The 21,965-nt window shown below is 37.1% G+C and overlaps 1 protein-coding gene across 4 annotated transcripts in view; it reads left to right on the top strand.

Annotated features, from left to right (window-relative positions):
* The window catches only part of Spef2 (sperm flagellar and cilia associated 2), a 182,471-nt gene that overhangs the window by 96,797 nt on the left and 63,709 nt on the right, over window positions 1–21,965 (top strand). For 2 of the 4 annotated variants that reach the window (XM_087632807.1, NM_001415008.1), the window contains 5 exon segments: window positions 2,092–2,142; window positions 9,378–9,526; window positions 13,872–13,999; window positions 14,080–14,218; window positions 21,660–21,797. In XM_087632807.1, coding sequence (XP_087488933.1) covers window positions 2,092–2,142; window positions 9,378–9,526; window positions 13,872–13,999; window positions 14,080–14,218; window positions 21,660–21,797 — 605 coding nt within the window. 4 annotated transcript variants of the gene reach the window in all.

The raw sequence follows: 21,965 nt of genomic DNA, 5'->3' as shown, positions 1-21,965 counted from the left end.
GAGGCAGGGGGGGTAGAGAGAGCCATCCATCTGCTCAGATGAAAAAAAAAGTTTGCCAGACCAAGTTAGAGCTTTTTCTTTAATATTTCAAAGAGAAAGTCAACATAAAAAGTTAATCATTCTTTAAAAGAAGAACCAAAACACTAGCTTCAAAATTGGTTGGATGAGATACAGTGCACTTAATCTTAGCAGATTTTGTCCAATTCTAGAGTACAGGTCTCCATTTTATATGTGTCAACCCTTTTTAGGATTCAACTGGAAAACCTTAACATTTGTCCTCCATCGAAAGGTCTACTTGATTTTAAACTAAAATTCTCAGTATAAAATTAATAATAATAATAATAATAATAATACCACCCTACTACTTAAGTGGTTCTTGCTTTGTTTGTTTGTTTATAGGGTAAGCATGGTACTGCAAACCTGTAAGCCCAGCATTTGCTAGACATAAAAGGCAAATGAGGAGTTTAAGGCCAACCTTGTCTATATAGTGAGTTTAAGGTCACCTTAGGTTACAATTCACAATTTGCAATTCTTCCTCTGTCTCTGTCTCTGTCTGTCTGTCTGTCTCTCTCTCTCTCTCTCTGTGTCTCTCTCTCTCTTTCTCTCTCTCTCTCTCTCTCTCTCTCTCACACACACACACACACACACACACACACACACACACACTCTCGGATTTCAGAACATATTTTTTGGAGCTAATCTTTAAAATGGGTCTGAGTACGTGTTACTTCCAACAGATGTAGTTTTCTACAAAACGTTTAAATCCAGTGTCTTACTTTGTTTGTGTCTGACCTCCTGCTCTAATGGACAAAACTGCTTACATATCTTGCTACCTAGGATATCTTTATCATAAAGTTTTCTAACTATTAAACTTATTTCTGTAAAAGAATTAACGGATTCCAGGATACAGAACTTTATGAAATTCATTGTCACATATGTGTATGTTTAAAAGTCCTCTTAGGTAAAAATGCTTGTGAGGAAGATACTCTGTGACATTTATTTGTTTATTTCTAAGGAATCCTGGCAGTCAGACAAGAAATATTCAAATGCAAGTAACATACATTTATGTAATTTTAAACTATCGCTCCTAATCATACACACACAGAGAGTGGAGAAGATTAGATCTCCACATAATACTAACTTAAACTGTCATACTTGTTCATATCCTAAGATCAAGACAAGTAAATAATTGAGCATCTAGGCAACTAATTCAGCATGTAGTAGTGAGGATGTTTTCCTTCAAGGACCTATTCCTTATTCTATTTAATACTATTTAAGAAGCATATTATTAACCTACAGATTATCCATTTTCTAGTTTCCCTCTTTCTGCAGTTTACTTTTAACTAGCTCCTAAGAAATGTAAGATAAATATGCGCAAATTATCCTTTGTATTGTAAACTAGAATCAGTGCTAATGGAAATACACGAGTCACTAGGCAACACAGTGCATGGCCAAAAAAAAAAAAAAGAATTTATCATATCTATAATGTTATTTATATTTTTCTCAAGGGACTTCCTTTTTATTTGTGATCCGATTGTATTATTATCATTATCATTATTGTTATTTATTATAATGTGTATGCATGGTGTATAAGATGGGGAAATTGGAGTCAGTTCTATCCCCCCCAAATCTATGTAGAGTCTCAGTGTTGAACTTGGGCTATCAAACTTGCTTCGCCCAGGCCCAAGCACCTTTACATGCTTAGTGATCTTACTGAGTCATCTTTCTTCGGGAGGTCTATAAAAAGTCATTTTGTCACCGTAAATTTAAATAAACTGTGTGCTTCAAATGGACTAGTGATTTAACTTTAAAAACCCCACCATCCCATCAAAGATTATGAACAAATCCATTACTAAATATCACTCTAAAAGTAATATTAAATTTCATAGCCTGGAGCTATAGAATAGACCTGTGAGCACCATCATTCATTAAGAGTAAATGTAGAGACTGCCTTCAGATTGACTTCAACCCACAGGGGAAAAGGGGATTCATTTGATGCAGTTCACAAATATATTTGATTGCATAGAGATTGTATAGCTTGGGCCATTGAAATAAGTCATCAATGATATTTGTATGTTGAATTTTGTTTAGAAACCCAGCATGGTAAGCAAGAATCTCAACCTGAAGGAAAAGGAAAGAAAGGTGAGACTGTATTCAAAGGAAAGGTACCACAGATAAAGTTAGCTGTTGTTACATGTATTCCTGTGTTTTATAACCATCTCAGTGAAACAGAAAAGATAGCCATAAAGCCATAAAGATAGCAAGTAATATATACCGTGACTATTGGGAAGGGGCGTTTGTAAATCATTAGTTCATTCTAAAGAAAAAGCATCAGACTCCAAGGCAATGGCAAAAAATAAATAAATAAATAACTGATACTTGCAAGGGAAGTGATTGCCTAATAGGCAGATAGGCAGAGCATATATCTATTGTTCATCGTAGATATTGTAGGTGTTATCTGGAGTTAAGCTTTGCTTACATAAAGCCTCTGATGTACCTTCTTTGGCCTCTTATTAAATTGTATTCACTAACAAGCATTGGGCATAACATCCCCGTCTTTCCTTAAAACACAACACAGAAGCGGAACTAAAACTTGACATTGTACCAGTAATGACCAGCTATTACATTTTCTGAAATGCAAGTATGTAATTTTCTCACTCAATAGCTCATATATGTGATTCCAAGTGAGAAATTTCACTTGACATCAAGGGGCGTGCAAAGTTGCCGCTCCTGTGTGACTGGTTATATAGAGTGCGGATTCCCTCTCACCATCTTACCTTGGCTGTCTACAGTTCAGACACAGCAGCAGCTGAGTCTCAGAACTTAGGCAAAGTCAGGGACAACCATGACTGCCTTCTTATTCTTCTGGGTTTGTCCTTGCGTTTTAAGTTGCATTACTGTCTGACTCGACTTTTACTTATATTGTCTATTTTATTTTATCTATTTATTTGTAATAAAGTAAATATTATTTTTGAAGTACCTAATGGAAAACATGCAGGCTCTCAAACATGTTAGTTAGATTGATGTTGTTGCTATAGCAAAAACAAAAAATGATTAAAGATTGAAATACAATGAATACATGTACTTGACTTGTTTCCAGATAGGTTCCGAGAGGTACTGTCTTGTGGTGTGTGCTTTTACTTAAATATCCATCATCAATTGTCAATTCAGTCTTAGTCTAAAAGTGGGTAGTAATAGTCACAAAATAGTCTAAATGTTACATACACACACACACACACACAAACACATCTCCACACACACACCTACACACACACACACCTACACACACACACAAACACATCTCCACACACACACCTACACACACACACACAAACACACACACACATACACCTACACACGCACATCTACACACACACACCTACACACACACACACCTACACACGCACACCTACACACACACACAGACATAAATCAATACAACACATATACAGTTTTTAACAGTCATGATTATTTGTGCATGTGTGTATATATTTCTTAATATTTAAAATTAATACCATTGACACTGAAACAATTATTTATCTCACAGCCCATTTTATTACAATAATATTTAAATCATCTCTTAAATGTTGTGATACACACTCACTATATATATTTGTATATATATAATTAAGCTAAAATGCACATCATTTCTAAAGCATTGCTATCAAAGGCAATCTTGCCATGATGATGTGACACTGTAGACTTACATAAGTAGGTGTAGTTTGTGAATCAGTGCTGAGATACCATTTTAATTGAAATTCTAACTGCCGTAATTTATATTCAGCTCTTGATTGTTTACCACCAGAGAAATTTCCCATTTCGTATTAGTTATCCCTTACATTTTAATTGTTCCCAGACTAGACTCAAACGAAAGATTATTATATGCACACGAGAAAGGCGTATTAAGTACACATGGACAGACTTGCTACCAAATCATAAATTAGATGTAATCGAGTGCAGATTCTGAAAGCTCCCTTAATTAGATACACGGGCACATAAAAAGCCAGAAGCAACCATGCAAGGAGAACAGCTGAAATATACGCATTCACTAGCTCAATTTTATTAACCCAGAGGATTTCCTTTTTTCCTTTAGCTTTTAGTTTTCTAGTTTATGATGTTAAATGAAATCTTAAAAGGTACATTTTAGGAGCTAGTGAGATTGCATTTCTTTCTGAGGACCCTGCTGACATTCCCAGCAACGTAGAGACTCAGGGCCATACATAACACTGATTTCAAAGAATCTCCTGTCATATTCTGTCCTCTACAGGAATATAGTACATTATATACATGCAGACAAATTAACCATATACATGAAATTACTTAAATGAACAAACTAACAAATAAATAATAAGTGAAATCTTTTTAAACATAGACTTATTTTTATTGGATATTCTTTTAATTTACATTTCAAATGTTATTCCCTTTCCTGGTTTCCCAGACATAAGCCCCCTATCCCATGCCTCTCCTCTTCTTCTATAAGGGTGTGCCCCTCCCCAACCACTCCCCTTCCAGACCCCACCCACCCACATTCCCCTACACAGTGGGTCCAATCTTGGCAGGACCAAGGACTTCTCCTTCCTTCAGTGCCCAACAAAGCCATCCTCTGCTACATATGCAGTTGGAGCCATGGTCAGTCCATGTATAGTCTTTCAGTAGTGGTTTAGTCCGTGGGAGCTCTGGTTGGTAGGCATTGTTGTTCTTATGGGGTTGCAAGCCTATTCAGTTCTTTCTATCCTTTCTCTAATTCCTCCAATGGGGATCCCATTCTCAGTTCAGTGGTTTGCTGCTAGCATTCGCCTCTGTATTTGACATGTTCTGACTGTGTCTCTCAGGAGAGATCTATTATCTGGTTCCTGTCAGAATGCACTTCTTAGCTTCATCAATCTTACCTAGTTTTGGTGGAGATATATATATATATATATATATATATATATATATATATATATATATATATATATATAGGCCACATGTGGGGTGGCTCTGATTGGCCATTCCTTCAGTCTCTGCTCCAAACCTTGTCTCCATATCTGCTCCTATGAATATTTTTGTTACCTCTTTAAGAAGGACTGAAGCATCAGCATTTTGCTCATCCTTCTTCTTGAGCTTCCTTTGGCCTGTGGATTGCATCTTGGGTAATTCCAGCTTGTGGGCTAATATCCACTTATCAATGAGTGTGTTTTTCTGTGGTTGGGTTACCTCACTCAGGATATTTTCTAGTTCAACCCATTTGCCTATTGATTTCATAAAGTCATTGTTTTTGATAGCTGAGTAATATTCCATTGTGTATATGTACCACATTTTTTTAATCCATTCCTCTGTTGAAGGGCATAGGGTTCTTTCCAGCTTCTGGCTATTATAAATAAGGATGCTATGAACATAGTGGAACATGTGTCTTTGTTGTATGTTGGAGCATCTTTTGGGTATATGCCCAAGAGAGGTATAGCTGGGTCCTCAGGTAGTGGAATGTCCAATTTTCTGAAGAATCACCAGACTGATTTCCAGAGTGGTTGTAAACATAAACTTTAAATTAGATTTAGAAGTCTTTTTACTTACAATAGGGTAAACATGCTATTATTTGGACATTTGTAACAGTTTTTCTTTCATATAGAAGTTATACTATTTTGTTTCTTAGTATTTGAAATTAGTACCATCGATATTATCTCACAGTTATATTTGAAGTCTCTCTTATAAGTTGCTATACCTCTTGTTTTCTATTCAAATTTATTATTTCTTGATAGTAGTATCGTTGACCCATTCCTAGTGTCTGGGTATTAGAAAAATTCTTTTAATTTCCTTTTGAAATCTTAAACATTCAAGCTTACATTAGTATTAAAATATTTATTTTAAACAGTATTTTCATATTTCACACATATTTTATATTTCATACATATGTGTAGTATTCTTAATAGAATATTTCTTCCACCCCCAAAACTCCTCTCCCCCAAATTTATGCCCTTTAAATTTTTTCAATAATATTTTACTAATTCTTTGAGAATTTTATATTTTCTTCCTATTCAACCTTAACTCTCATTAAATCTACCCCTGCTTCTCAATCTCCCAGTTTCATGTTCCCTCCCTTTTTCTAGTTAAAACATAACTGCTATCACTTTTATTTATCTTTTACTTTAAATTTTTACTTCTACTAAAACTCATATGTATTTACTGTATTGACATCATTTCCATCCTTCCCTCTGACCTCCCCCAAATTCCTCCTATTTACATTTGTTAACTTTTCTGTTTAAAGTATTACTGAAACATATATATATATATATTCTCACTTTTGATAGGTTTTGCTTTTCTTTAATTATAACTTTTACAAGTATACATTCATATAAATATATAAATACGACCTCTTAATTCCATTTTCCATTTCTCTTACATACACGTTTTAGGGCTGGCCACTTGGAACTGGTTGACCAGTTAGGAGGCTCATCCCTTGAGAAACTGATTCTCCCTCTCACGGTAGCCATTCTTCATCTATGGCTCTTCATCTGGGTGGAGCCTTGTAGGATTTCTCTATACACATTAACCTGGTGTCATCATCATGCAGGTCTAGTCCAGGCCACCATTTCACTGTGGTCCCGTGGGCACAACTTCCCAGAGATATGTATAACATAGCCTCACGGCTTGCATCTTTTTCTTCTAGGTCTTCACTTACAATCTTCCTTCCCCTCCTCCCATGATGTCCCCCAAGCCTTGGGTATAGGGATTTCTCTTTAGATGCAGAATTGACACACAGAGATTTTTTCAGTCTAAGCATATTTGCAAGAGAGGTGGGTTCCATTTATGATCTCAGATTATCAGTCTTGCCACTTTACAGTTACATCTCTCTGACTCCATGATGAACGGTACAAATCCTAAAATCCTGACCAGTGAAAACATTCCTTTATGAGCTTTACCAATGTTCCTTCTCCACACAGAGTTTGTGTGTATTTAGTCTCTGACTCTTCACCTAACACTAGGACTCTCCCTGGTTGTGTGCCTTCGCTCTGTTCTAATCTAAAATGTTCATTCATCTATTAGCAAAAAGTTGCTTTTGCTGAACACAGCTAAAATGAAGAAATATGGAAGTAACCATTGTTAACCAATATTTTTACTTCAACCAGTAAAATTACTAATTAAATCAGGTACCCACAGAATATCTTAAAAATCAAAAGTGATAAGTAATAATAATAGTGATAATAATAACAATAATAATAACCTCTTGCTTCAATACATGTACATCAAAATCTATGTTTGCCTCTACCCAACAAATGGCAGCTCCTAACCTCCCCCATGCCTTGGAAATGCTAATTTAATTAGAACATGCTCTGATTTCTTAAAGGTACCCTTCCCATCAGTCAACTCTGTTCCCTTTTTTCCTACAATTACTTATTTGCATTCTGCTTTTAAATTTTGCTTTAAATGTCCGACTTTTAACTGCTCAGCTCTTCACTAAATCACCACTATTTGCATTTTTCTGTCATTATTGTTAACTTATTCAGTTAGTTGTTTATTGTTTGCAAGCATATTAGTCTGTCATCCTAAACCTGTCTTTACTTCTAACATTGATCTGCTACTTTGCCTGAAAATTGAAGTTTTCTCTATAACTAATTTTAATTTGTAATGATCTTGGCTTACTGGGTATGTTTTAGGGCTGAACACTTGGGGCTGGATAACCAGTTAAGGGGCTATCGGGTTATCATTACTAAACAAAAATTTCCTAAAACCAATGTGTAAGAATGTAGGAAACATGAACTATTCTTCAAACCCTTTACCCATGAAGAATGGCTATAGCAAGGACCCGATGATCTCACAATAGACTCCAAGGACCTCCAAAGATTTTCTTCATTACACTTAATAAAGATTTTGTTTCAAAGTAATTCTTTCACTACTTGAGCTATAGACATGCTTATTTCCCATTAAATGCTCCTTCTCTAAGTATTTTCTTTGCTAAATATTATATACATTTAATATGGCCTCAAACCATGGAGATCCAAAAACTATTCCATCTCTTGTAATTTTCAGTAAATGAAGAAAATATTTTTTAAAAGAAGGGGAAAAGGCTTATTGGAGTCCTCAATCTATCATTACAGTTTTTTGTTTTGGAAATTCTGCTTAGAAAACCCTCACAGATCAGAATGAACAGTGAAGAATTATACAGAAAAAAAGGATATCCAATTCTGAACAGTTTTTACTAGATTGCAGGTGTATTAAAGGCTAAAAGATATTGGTTTAATTATATATGGAGAAATCACCTGAGCTACCCAAAAGTCATAGTTGATAATGTCTTATCTACTTAAAAATCATGTATCTTAATTAGCATAAAATTAAATATATCAAAAGAGCATCACTAAATTTTATCCACTAGAATAATATATTAGTGAAAAAGAAAGTTCTCCTTTAGTTATCTTCAAACTACATGTATAATTTTCCAATTAATCTGAAGGAAGGTGCAATTTAGCCTGAGTAATTTTTAAAGAATAAACATAATTGATCTTTCATAGTATGCCTGTGCTCATGATATAAGGAGAGCATTCAACAGGTCTGGGTAACCCTCTTCATTGGGAAACAAGTATATTTCCTATTCAGATTCTAAATTAGGACACAGAGAACATCCCCCTCCTCCTCACCCTCTTACCTTCTTACTTACCATCTCTTCCCTCCCCTTATTACCAGAGTTTTGCTTCCATTTCTACCTCCCTCGATGCCTTTGTCCCTCCCTTCTTGATTTTCTAGGCTTAAATTTAATACCTGACCTGAGCAAGAAATAACATCATTTGAGAAATCCTTTTCAACCTAGAGGGAATATGAGAGGTTCCCAGCTTCAGTGTTCTCTTCTTTCATGTGTCATATCTATAACTTACCTCCTCTTGTTAACCCTTAGAGATGATTCTTGTCTAAATTCTGATGTTGGCCCCATGAGGCACAAACAAGACCCATTCATGTTCTCTCTCTCTCTCTCGCTCGCTCATGTTACATAAGGAATTTAATTTGCCAGTTTCTACAATAGGACATTAGACACACTTTATGGTAAATTCAAAATTTTATAAGAGCCACACATAATTAGAGAAGCAAGCCATAAGTAAAGTTCCAAAATTGTAACAATAGCCAGACAAAACAACTCATAAGTCATAGTAGTAGTAGTAGTAGTAGTAGTAGTAGTAGTAGTTGTAGTAACAGTAGTAGTAGTAGTCATAATAGTATTGGTTAATGCAGGGGCTAGAGCAAATGAGGCATTTTTTTCCTTATGTTTGAGTTAGTAAAACTGCCTGAAGAAGTTAAAAGAGTAATAGGTAAGGTAACCTGAATCCCAAAACAATTATGAACTTTGTCTTCCTCAGAAACCTATCCTTTTCACCTTCTGGTACTAGTATGATTTAATATGCTTGTTTAAGTTTCTCCTAAAGGAAAAGCACAAGGAGGCAAAATTTCCGTAAAGAAATCACCCATTGACTCAACAGAAGTATCACCCACACTAATAGCAATGCCGACAACTAAGCCAGGATCAGAAGAATGGGTCTATGTGACTGAGCCTATACCTGAGGTATGACACCGTAGAATCAAGCTAGTAGAATCATTTATCCTGTTTATATCAAGTTTTACCATACTTGAAACATCTAGAAATCTTTCTGGAGCCAGGATTATGTAACTATTCACAAACACACACACACGTGTGTGTGTGTGTGTGTGTGTGTGTGTGTGTGTGTGTGTGTGTGTATACATACATGCATGCTCAGGTAAGTCTGGAATTGCAGCTCACTGGTAGAAGGAAGAAGATTGAGAATTCAGTCCACAATATTGACGTAAGGGAAACTGAAAAAAAAATCTAGAGACTTATCAGTGAACCACATTTCAATTTTCCCCTTGGATTTGAATTTCTGAGTCATACTTTGAAACTGCTCTTGAGTACTGAAACCAGGGGAGCAAATAGCTCCTGTGAGTATCAGTTTTCTGCCTAAAGATACAGAAGATTCAGTTTCCAAGAAGAATGACTTCTGTTGGATGCAAAGCCAGCAAACTTAGAGTTAGCCATCATGCCTAATGCCTTATCATAATATTACAAACTTTAACCTCTGGTCTTTTAGAACTGGAAAAAATGTATAGAGTGAACTTAAGCCATAAGACAGCTATGTGACCCAAAAGCTTGTGATAAATATGCTGAATAAGGAGTTACATAAGGGGCCATTTTCCTATGACAAAGGCAAGACAGTTGCTACCTGGGCCTGGGGCTTCAAAATATAAATCAGTCTTCTTTGGGAAATCAGACAATTTTTTAAATAAAGATAAAAAGATGTTTATGCAAATCAGCACTATCATTTTATTCCAGTCCACAATGGTTTCTTACACTGATAAACTCAGCAAGGTCCATCTGAGAGCCAAGATTTGACTAGATGGGTTGTGTTGCAGCTGTAGTTAAACTCTTCCAGGGTTGCTGTAGCTCCAAATTAGGCTGGGGTAGAAGTACATAGCATAGCTCACTGTATTAAAGGAATCAGATGCAGTCAACAGTATATGACAGATTCTTGATAGCTTCCGGATGAACTAATTAACTAGTATCAACATAAAATTAGAAAATACTTTAATATGGAACACTTAGATGGTCCAATCACATATGTGTGTGTATATATTGTGTTTGTACGTATATATGTATTATGTATGTATATAATTATGTATGTATGTATGCATATTTGTGGCTGTCATACTACTTTAAATGTATATGCACGCAGAGAGACACACCCATTGAACATTTTCAAAATGTTCCAATTTGTGACCGAAACAGAATAGAAGAAGTCTAGGGGAATAATATATAATCATTATTTGGTATTGGACGAGGAGCCATGAATCTTTCAAACCACCACATTCTATTCCCTGGCTTCCACAGACATGTAGCCTCATCTCAGTGCACAACGCCTTCAGCCAACTTCAAAAGTTGCTGTAGACTTTCAGTCTTAGCAATATTGAAAAGTCCAAAGTGCAAAGTTTCTTCTGAGACTCAAGGCAATCTCTTTAACTATAGCCCCTCTGGAAGATCCAAAAGCAAATTACATACTTCCAACATCAAATTGCATATAACATTCCATTACCATTCCAAAATGGAGGAATGTGGGGATAGTGAGAACATACTGTAGCGAGGCTGTTCCAAACCCTGGCAGACAAACTTTAAATACTGAAGTTCCATATCTGACGTTAGAAGATTTAGATAGTCCCATCATTGTTTATTGCCTTTGATATACCAGTCTCTTATGGGCTTGTTCCACTCCCTGTATTCTTCTCTTCTTGGCAGATATCCCATAACTCTGCCACCTCTGATACCTTGTGGTCACCAACACAGCTCAAGCTTCACTTTTGCAGCCTTGGACAATGACCTCTCAGGGCTACTTGCCCTCTCAAGACCCACACTCATGGAGTGCCATCCTGCACATTGCCTAGTATCAGTCATTGTCCTTAACCAGGGCTTCACTCTTTGTGTACCCTCCATTACTCTAAAACCAAAACCATATGAGTGTTAATGACACTTCTAGGTTTGGCTGCCCTTTGAGGTAGAGCCCCGCCCTCCATGAATCACATTTGCATATGTTTTTCTTTTTGGTTACATTTTAAAAGCAGAAAATCACTTAGACATTTTTTCCCAGTAGCTTAGAGGCTTTCTTGGGTGGATCAGTCCTGACGGCACCTTTCCCATGATCCCAGGGAAGTTCAAGCCTTGCCCTGATCTCAAGCACAAAGTTTGGCTATGGTATTCTTTTTCTCTTCAAACTGTACATTTTGTAGTTCTTTTTGGCTTGCTTGCCTCTTCTCATTGTACACCTGTATAAGAGTGATTCTTCTTAATGTCCATGCAGCAAAGTGAGCTCTAGGCTGTCTTGAAATCTTCTCCAACAAAAAGTTTCGTCCATACTTTTTTAATTGGGCCTCAGATAAATTCTTAAGGCAAGGACAGAAACCATCACCTTTTCCAAAACACCACAGCAGTGGCCGCTAATCCACATACAAATAGTGTTCACTTTAGTAACCTCTTTATCTGGGCTTAATAATCTACATTTCTCTCACAACTACTGTATTCTAAGATCTTAGTGTTTTCATATTTACAATGTTTCTACTACTTAGCAGAAACCATTGGTAATTCTTCAGCCAGTTTCCTGTTGTAATCTGTTTTCAAAAGACAATTCAGACAGATAGGATGGAAAAAGATCTACTTCTCAGATCTGAGGATTGTTTTAAACACATGGGACACAATTATCAATAAGGCTGGAATACACACACACACACACACACACACACGTGTATCTTTCCTCAGAGTCATCACCACCTTGAATTCTGTTTCTGTTCTGGAAAGTTCTTTATACTCTACAACTAGCACTACCTTTCAATAGACAGATATAAACCTAACCACAGGGCCCTTGCGCCTGATCCTCTTTCTGCTCACCATGGGCTTTGTGCAAATTTCCCTTCCTCTCATTGACAATCCTTCCCAAGCTGCTAAAACAAAGGTCTTCCAGAACTAATCGAAACAAAACATTCGCTGCATAGCAGTTAGCAACTGAATTAGTATTTTATACACATAAGCTTTTTATGATGCTTCTGTTTTTTCCTACTTACTTACTAGTTAATTATTTAAGGCCTGATAACTATTTCCCCACTAGGATGTAAGGTCCGCAGCCAGGGACTCTGATTCTTCACTGTAAACCGCCTTTTCCCTAAAGTACTGGTATGTAGAGTGACCATCCCCTCAGTGGTTCACTTGGGTGAACACACAGGGATACATGGTTAGGTTTGCAGGTAACGATAGAACAGCTTACAAGAGTTCTCGTTGCAGTGTGGCTGTCTTAATACTGGGCCCTAGGATGTTTATCAAATGGTCACAGGGAAGACAGTAGAAGCATGGTCTTTTCTTCTCCAAAGGTCACATGGAAGTCCAAGATGTAGAAAATACATGAAAGCAATTTCCACTCACAAGGGAAAGAATTTATCCAATGATATAGTTTGTGTGACAGCAGAGGGGTCTGTGTGAAATGTTATATTCAATGTATCCATGAGATTGGTGGAGTTATTAAAAAGTCTCTAGTATTTAGAGTTTCATAATTAAGAATAAATTAGCTCAATTTATAAGTGCCTCATGTGTGACTCCTTGGTAAACAAGTGTTTAGTAAAAAAAATGATTATATAGCAAGTTTATATTAAATATTATATATACTTTCAATTTTATTTCATTTGCATTGATTTCATATTTGATTGCTTGTTTGCATAATTGAAGGTAACATAAGTTAAACTTTCTGAGTGACACACTATATCCACAGCAAATAAAGATTGTCTTGGTGGAAAGCAACTGAAGCAACTTGTTCCCACCCTGACAGGAGGAACCCGTGGAGTTCTCCAAACATGGTCATTTTCCAACTGAGGCAAAATGTAATAAATCAATCCATTCATTCAATAGTCTGAGAACTCACTGGGTCCCACACCTCATGCGATTACAAGGAAAAACCAATCAAATTTTCTCTATCAAAGTACTGATCAAGACAATGATAGCCCCTGACTAAACGGGGCTGATATTCTAGAGTAAAGTACAGACAAATAGAATTACTGTTATCCATATTATAACAACTGGAATACAGGGTGCTAAGACAACACTTCAGAGGATCTGAGGGTAACCTTGCAAACTGGTTGGGCCAGGAAATGGTATCTGGAAGAATAATGTCTGTTCTGAAACATACTGATTATCTGGAACAGAAATTACCATCTGAGACAGATGAGGACTAAGACCTCTTAAAAGCTGTGCTCCAGGGAGTGGCAGTTGGGACATGATCTTGATAACTAGTGTTCTTTTGACTCAACTACTCACAAGAATTTCCATTTTCGAACCCTGATCTCTGTGATTTGCTGTTTAACAGGAGCTACCTTCGTTTTTAGTACCTTACTGGGAACTGATAGAGAAAACCTACATAAGCCACATCAAAACAGTGCTTCGACAGCTCAGAGAAAGCCAACACACCGTGCTCTCTTATTTATATGAGACTAGGTAAGTAAAATCCCCAAAGGCAGAATTTAGTTATGTTTAGGTAGGCCAAAGATCCATCTTCTTCTCTCCACTCCTTACAGGACAAGTTTTCAGGAGTTTCTAAGGCGTCCAGATCACAAGCAAGATTTTGTATCTCAGTGGCAGGCTGATTTCAACTCTGTTCCTGAAGACCTGTGGGAAGATGAGGAAACAAAGGCTGAACTACACCAAAGAGTAAATGTAAGGACTCCCATCCTCCCGGGACAGGGCCACCACAGTTTCATTGCTCCATCTGTACCCTTCATCCCCTTTCCATTTTTAGGAATGGAAGCATGGATTAGAAATACAATTATTTGAACTCTGGCCCAGTTATTAATAATGTAACAAATTAGAAACTTCACTGACTGCTCTGCACTTTGGGTTCAGAATACATATATGGCACACTTCTTAGAAGAAGTGTGGGCTGACACCATCCATGCAGGAGAATTCTTGACATCTGCTTTGTAGACTCTTCACATCAGTTGGTCTGCCTAGCTTTGGCCATACCTGGTGGTAATTACATACCCCTCCTGACTCTACTTACACACCCTAACAGCAATAAGAAGGAAATGAAGACAACCCAGCCTTCTTTCTAGTGACCAGGTCTTCTGAGGTCTACTGACATAGTCTCCATATCTCCCTCTCTCTATCAAACATATCCTTAGAAGTTGGAATGCAGGGTTGGGGATTTAGCTCAGTGGTAGAGCGCTTGCCTAGGAAGCGCAAGGCCCTGGGTTTGGTCCCCAGCTCCGGAAAAAAAAAAAAAAAGAAGTTGGAATGCAGGTAGATTCTTGTGAGTTCATAAATCAAGTTTATTACCTTGATGTTTGAGGTAAGGGCTTCTAGTGCACAAGAAGCCCTATTCATTTCCACAGACTTCATCTCCCCTGTGTCAACTGATAAACCTCGCTCGTACCAGCACAGGGATATCTTGAAACTGTTTTATGTGTTGGTTAATGAGAGTCAAATATTATGATCTTGTTGTATGGCACTATTCCTAGGGAAATGTAACTAAATTTCTATTCATTCTAGACAGGGGATTTACAAGAGAAGTGAAGAAACACAGCCCAGCTTGGTAATGAGTTTAGCATAGTTGCTTAAAGGAGTGCGGGAGAGAGAGGTTACTTACAGAAGCTTAAATGACTCAAAGTTTATCAAGCATGGGTCATGGCTCAAAAAAATCTGAAAACCTAGAGCTCACTGCACAACTTGGAAATAGCTTGACAGATTAAAGAGAACCTCTTCCAGGTGGCTCAAGCACTCTCTGCCTCTTCTAGGTACCAGCTTGTCGGAATCCCTTCTGGGAAGCATGGCTACTCCACCAGTTCTATGTTGGGAGTGTCTAGCCTTTACTGCTTTTATAAACTTGGAGATCTAGTGGTCCGATGTATCTGGTCAGTTTGGGGAACTTCTTTGAACAAATATCAATTATTCTTTGAGAATTTCATACAACATATTTTGATCATATTCACCTTAACTCCTCTCATTAACTCTTTCAGGATCAACCTCCCACTGTCCTAACTCCCACAACTTCATCTCTTCTTTTATTAAATTCAATATGTTTTGTCTATATGCTTCTGTGTGTGGCCCATCGCTGGAGCATGTTCAAAGTACCAGAAATCACATCCCTTAAGAAAACTGGCTTTCCCTCCTCCTGAAGCCATTGACTGTCCATAGAAATTTACTTTAGAGTGGGAGCTCTTTAGCACCTATTTCATACTAGAATTTTGATTAGCTTGATCATGCACAGGTCTTGTAAAGTCTACAACAACTGCTATCTGTTTCTGAGTGCAGAAGCAGTCATTTATTCTCTGTGTTTTGACCATTTATGAGTTTCTTTTCTAGCCAATATCTACTACAAAAAGAAATTTTTCTGATCTGATTTGAGAGTTAGACAGATCTATGGGTAGAAAGGCATGAATTTAGAGAGTGGTTTGATATTATGTTCATTAAGTAACATAATAGTAGTTGGTTTGGCCTTGTCACCTCTGACTCCCTAACTATGGTGGTTTTGTTCAAATTTGTAGTTCCAAGCAGGTATTTTCTACTGCAAAGTGGGCTCTAATTCTAGTCAGACAGTAGTTGGTTACCTCATAACATTTGTTCCACTATTATATCCATGTACTTTTCTTCCCATACCAAGCATTAATGTAGCTTACGTAGTTGACAACTGGATAAATTTATTGATGACAGTTTACCTCCAGAAATCTGCATAGGGTCTTTTAGTATGATGAGGGCTAGCTTGAAGGGAAGAAGCTTCCTGGTGAATACTGACTTGATTTCTCTAGGTCTTGTTACTAGGATAGGTGGCATTTTCAGCAGTAGGTTCTTACTGTCAAGTTCTGGTGATCATCTAAGAGCAGAGGCAATAGCCTGTATTGTTTGGGGGAGGGGATGTATCAACTGTATCAACTCAGAGGAATTGTCTATAAAAGATATCATTATAGTCATTTGTGTAACAAATATATTGCCAACTCTAACCCAGAGTCCATCATGTGGTCTGAAAGACACATTAGTGTGAGAAACTTCTTAAATCTTTTGGGTTGTTTACTTCTAGCATTAAATAAGCCTCCTTTTAGAATTTCTTGAGTCTTAGGAGCTTAAGATAAGACTTCTTTCTCATAGTAGATGGCTGTTGGCAGAGAATAAGATGAAATATTCCCCATCTTTCATAACATCTTGATTAGGTTTGTTTGTTTGAGGCAAGATCTCACTACATAGCCTTGGAAGATCTAAAGCTCACTATGTCAACCAGGCTGCCTTCAAACATTCATAGGTCCACCTGCCTCTACTTCCCAAGCCCTGGCACTAATTGTATGTGCCACCACACCCACCCTAGATTATCCTGACTACTAGCCAGCTGCCTTCCAAGATCAAATGTATCAACTCAAAGGAATTGTCTATAAAAGGTATCATTATAGTCATTTGTGTAACAAATATATTGCCAACTCTACCCCAGAGTCCATTATGTGGTGTGAAAATAGTAAAGCATTTGTTATGTCCACAGGACTAGGGTTTAACAGGTGAACACAAATATATTTCCATGATGGTAGCCAGTGGATAGAATAATTAAAAACCAATAAATGTAAGATGAGTGTGGTATTATGTTTGTTTGTTTGTTTGTTTTTAAAATCTATGATGACATCAAGAAAACAAACAAGAGGTTGAAGCATTTCTATAACTATTTTGCTTGTTGTGGATGTGGAAATCCTACACATAGGATAATTGAATGGACTGAGAGCCAGAATGCTGGAGTGAACTCCATGCATATACAGAGGAAGGTTAATCAGTCAGAGAGAACAAAGCCATAGCGATCCCAAGTCTTGATGTGCATGGAGACTCTCGAGGACTGGAGAGCAAAGTGAATATAGGTGAGAGGTTACTGATGAGGTCAGAAGGATTGTAGGAGACCATATGACCCAAGGTCTTGGGTCACTTTATAGTAAAGACAGGAAACCCAGATGTATGGTTTTAAATGCTCCCGTAGGGAAATAAAGATCAAGAAGACCAGTCGGGAAACCAGCCATGATCTCTCACAAAAATAGCAAGACAGCCTCATGGCCTGGATGACAGGGACATGCCAATAGCTTTCACCTAAGCGATGTTCACCTATTACTTGTCCTTAAGCATTTCTCAAAATAATTCATCTAAGTAAATCCTACAACTGCCTTTTGTTTCTGTTTCTTTCCCACTGTTCATAGAACCAGCCTCAGAGTCTCTCTCCTCTACATTTCTTTCTCATAGTAGATGGCTGCTGGCAGAGAAAGGGGAAATTTAGTAGTCTGGATATGTCATTTATCCCTTTTTCGAAATCCAAATGCACCACGTGTCTACTGTAGATTAATTAAATAATGAGTAGAAATCAGACTTAAAATGACAAGTCTATAATCCCAGCCAATAGTAGCTACAGTTATATGTACAAATATATTTACCATTTCTAATAATTTTCAAAAAATTTATATGCAGTACATATATACCTTTTCAACATTTTATTCATCAATACAAAATGTTTTCTTTGTGAATAAGAATTCATCTATAGCAACATTTTTATGACTAAAGGGTTTGTCTAGTGAACATTATAATGATTTTTGAGGAGGTTTCCATTATTAATCATATTTCACTAACAAACTTGTATGTACCAATTTTAATATAAAATTATATCATAACATTTAAACTAGTTATATACATATTGACATCATTAATAATTAACAGTTTTCTTGAGCTAATTTATAAGACTATAAATAAAAAGTTAAAATAATTGAGTAAAAGATTGTGCTTATGTCTAAGTTCTTTTAGACATTGAAAACTTACAAATTTTTATTTTCAATTTAATTTAAAAATTAGCAATAGAGATTTGAATTTTACTTAAAGCAATAGGTTATAGGAATGCATCCAATATTAATTCTATCATATATTTAAATTTTTGCCAACTTAGTGGATAAAAATATAGATGTTTTCTTAAAATTTGCATTGTATTTCTTCCTTTTGTATTTGAAGTTAGCTATTTTTTCCCATTTAATAATCTTTTATTTTATGTCCTCTGAATCCTAATTGTGATTCCTACCTATTCTTCTGCTGAAATGCACTCTTTTTCTTAGTAACTGGTATATCTTTTTTATATACTATGGTTAAATACCATTCTTTCATAATATATTATAAATATATTCCAAGTTTGATGTTGACTTATTTGAGGCTTTTAAATGTTCATGTAAGTAATTTAGAAATTTTTATTATATTGCTTTTAATGGACAATTTAAAAATAATCCAACCTAGGATTAAATGTAACTTCACCATATTTTTACTATTTTTTTTTACAACTTCACATTTTACTTTTAAATATTTAAAATATGAAATCAGATAGGGATCTCATTTTAGCATTTATAGGATGCTAGGCAGATATTTTAAGAAGATCCTGAAAGATGTCAGCATTAGATTAAATAGATACACATGTTTGTATTAGTGAGTTTATTTATTTTGTTTGTTTGATTGTTTTTCTGTATACATGAAAGAATATAAATAAACATAGTTTCAAAAAGAAGGTAGAAATTAAATTTGAGAAAAGGAGGATAGAATTAATGAGAATAAAAAACGTTCCTTGACTACTTCACAAATAAGAAAATTAAACATTAGAATTAAAATATCAATCATATACAGACAAAGACATTGCTGACAAGAAGAGCAAAGAGGGAACAAGTCAACACATATTCTTCTGAGTAAACTTTTGTTATTAAGATACTGACCCTGGGCTCCAACCTCATAGGTAGCAAGGAATAGCCTAGTAAGAGCACCAGTGGAAGGGGAAGCCCTTGGTCCTGCCAAGACTGAACCCCCAGTGAACGTGATTGTTGGTGGGGGGGGTGGTAATAGGGGGAGGATGGGGAGGGGAACACCATAGAGAAGGGGAGGGGGAGGGATTAGGGGGATGTTGGCCTGGAAACTAGGAAAGGGAATAACAATCGAGATGTAAATAAAAAATACCCAATTTAATAAAGATGAAAAAAAAAAAAGATATGTATGTGGAACTCCTCATCCAATTGCTTCTCCGAGGAAGCTCGGAACCAAGTATGATTCTACTTGAGAAAGGCTCAATTTGAACATAATAAGCCTCATCAAAAATACAGTAAGACTTTGAAGCAGCAGATTCTCACTAGTGCACAGTGGAGAAAATTGTGCAGCCTAAGTAAAACTTGCCATCCTTTCATGCCTGTGAATAATTCAAGTTTGGTTTGGGATGAGGCTAATATACATCCATTTATTTATTTGTTCATTTGTTTTTGAGACAGGATTTCTCTGTGCAGCACTGGCTTTCCTGGAACTCTGTAGACTAGGCTAGCCTCCAACTCAATTCCACCTGCCTCTGCCTCCCAATTGCTGGGATTAAAGACATGTTAACACACACCACATACCGGGCTTCACACCCATTTTTTAAAGTGATACAAGTAATGTTAGTTGAAAAACCAGCTCTATCCTTCTATATTTTTTGTATTTTATAGCTACATGATCTTTGGAAATGAAACTTTAAATTACTGTAGCTCAGACACCTCTGTTCCCTTTCCTTGCAACAGATTTTAACAAGCTCATTATATAATGCAGCAACCATCGTTTCTAAATGCTCAGTACTCGCTAGTTGCTGTCTTTCTTATTTTGTCCACACAGCAGTGATCCTAGGAAGGTACTACCAGTAACAACCCCATTGTATAGCTGAAGAAATATGGCCAGTAGTTTAGCATGTTAAGCGGCAGCATAGGAATCTATGTCCAAGCACCTAAACTCCTCATCAAACTGCTTCTCCAAGGAAGCATTATGGGATAAAGACAGAATGACAAAGTGTATCTGCAGGGCTGTCTATTCCTAGAAACAGTATTATAGCCACGTGAGCCCCTAAAGTACTTTCTGTCTTAAATTCTACTCTCTAGAGTTCTTTTTTTCCCCCCATCTTTATTAACTTGAGTATTTCTTATTTACATTTCGATTGTTATTCCCCTTCCCCGTTTCCAGGCCAACATCCCCCTAGCCCCTCCCCCTCTCCTTCTATATGGGTGTTCCCCTCCCCATCCTCCTCCTATTACCACCCCCCTACCAACAATCACGTTCACTGGTGGTTCAGTCTTGGCAGGACCAAGGGTTTCCCCTTCCACTGGTGCTCTTACTAGGCTATTCATTGCTACCTATGAAGTCAGAGTCCAGGGTCAGTCCAGGAATAGTCTTTAGTTAGTGGCTTAGTCCCTGGAAGCTCTGGTTGCTTGGCATTGTTGTTGATATGGGGTCTCGAGGCCCTTCAAGCTCTTCCAGTCCTTTCTCTGATTCCTTCAACGGGGGTCCTGTTCTCAGTTCAGTGGTTTGCTGCTGGCATTCGCCTATGTATTAAATTCTACTCTTATATCATTTCTGGAGCTTAAAACTGAGTGCTACATGTTACTCAAACCCAAAGATTCACATCCGAGCTTTACCATTTACTCACCTGAGGAAAATGCCTTCCCTATGACCCAGTACCCTCTTATAAAAATAAAGATAATGAATGAGCTGCCTAATGGTGCTTGCAGGCATCTAATGGGTGATCAGATAAGTCAGCAGCACATTTAAGAAGAACTCATACTCAGAACCATTCTGAAACAAATGAAAAATTCCCAAGTGCCCATACTTAGGCCTAATCACTATACCATGTTAGACATTATCCTGTTCACACTCTTCCTCACTGGCCACAGCCCGGTATGCTGCTGAGCTGATGTTGATCATCCCGTTACAAACATTTTTTTATCAAAGTACGCTGCATCTGTGGTAAGTAATAAACCTGTGGCCTTGGTTCAAATGCAAAAGTGTGTTTTTCCCTACCAACAATATTTGCTTTTGTTTTGTTTTTCAATTCACATAAAGTGGCATTCAACAAAACACGTTGATTAACAAAGAAACTACTAGCACACAGATAGAACTATCCATGGAAAGTACGATAGACTTGTGGGCACCTGATCTGAGAGAACAAGAGGTCACAGTCCTAATTAAAAAAAAAAATATCTAACACGGAAACTTGTTAGTCCTGTCTTTGTAAGGGGCATCTCCAGGCGCAAAGGCTCTTGGGTGCTTGATACTGAAGGAGTACAAGGCACGATTCTTAAGCAGAGCCACGCTATTTCTTTTCACTCAGGATCTGCGAGACCGCCTGTGGGACATCTGTGAAGCGAGGAAGGAAGAGGCAGAGCAGGAGAGACTTGATATCATTAACGAGAGCTGGCTGCAGGACTATATCGGAATAACAATGAATCACTTCTTTTCCCTGATGCAGGTATGAGCAGCCAGACACAGTGACACAGACTCCCTGTGCAACCTTATTCCTCCAGGAACAAGTCCTTCGCAGTGTTAGGGGTCTGCTCAGGGATTGGTTTGCTCAGACCATCCTGCGTGGTATGCATTCCCTACCTGGTATGCACTCCGGCTTGCCAAGAAAAATGAG

The sequence above is a fragment of the Rattus norvegicus genome, chromosome 2, assembly GCF_021556685.1.
Source record: "Rattus norvegicus strain SHRSP/BbbUtx chromosome 2, alternate assembly SHRSP_T2T, whole genome shotgun sequence".
Lineage (NCBI taxonomy): Eukaryota > Metazoa > Chordata > Mammalia > Rodentia > Muridae > Rattus > Rattus norvegicus.
The sequence above is the reverse complement of the archived record's forward strand: the minus strand, read 5'-3'. Positions and strand labels throughout refer to the sequence as shown.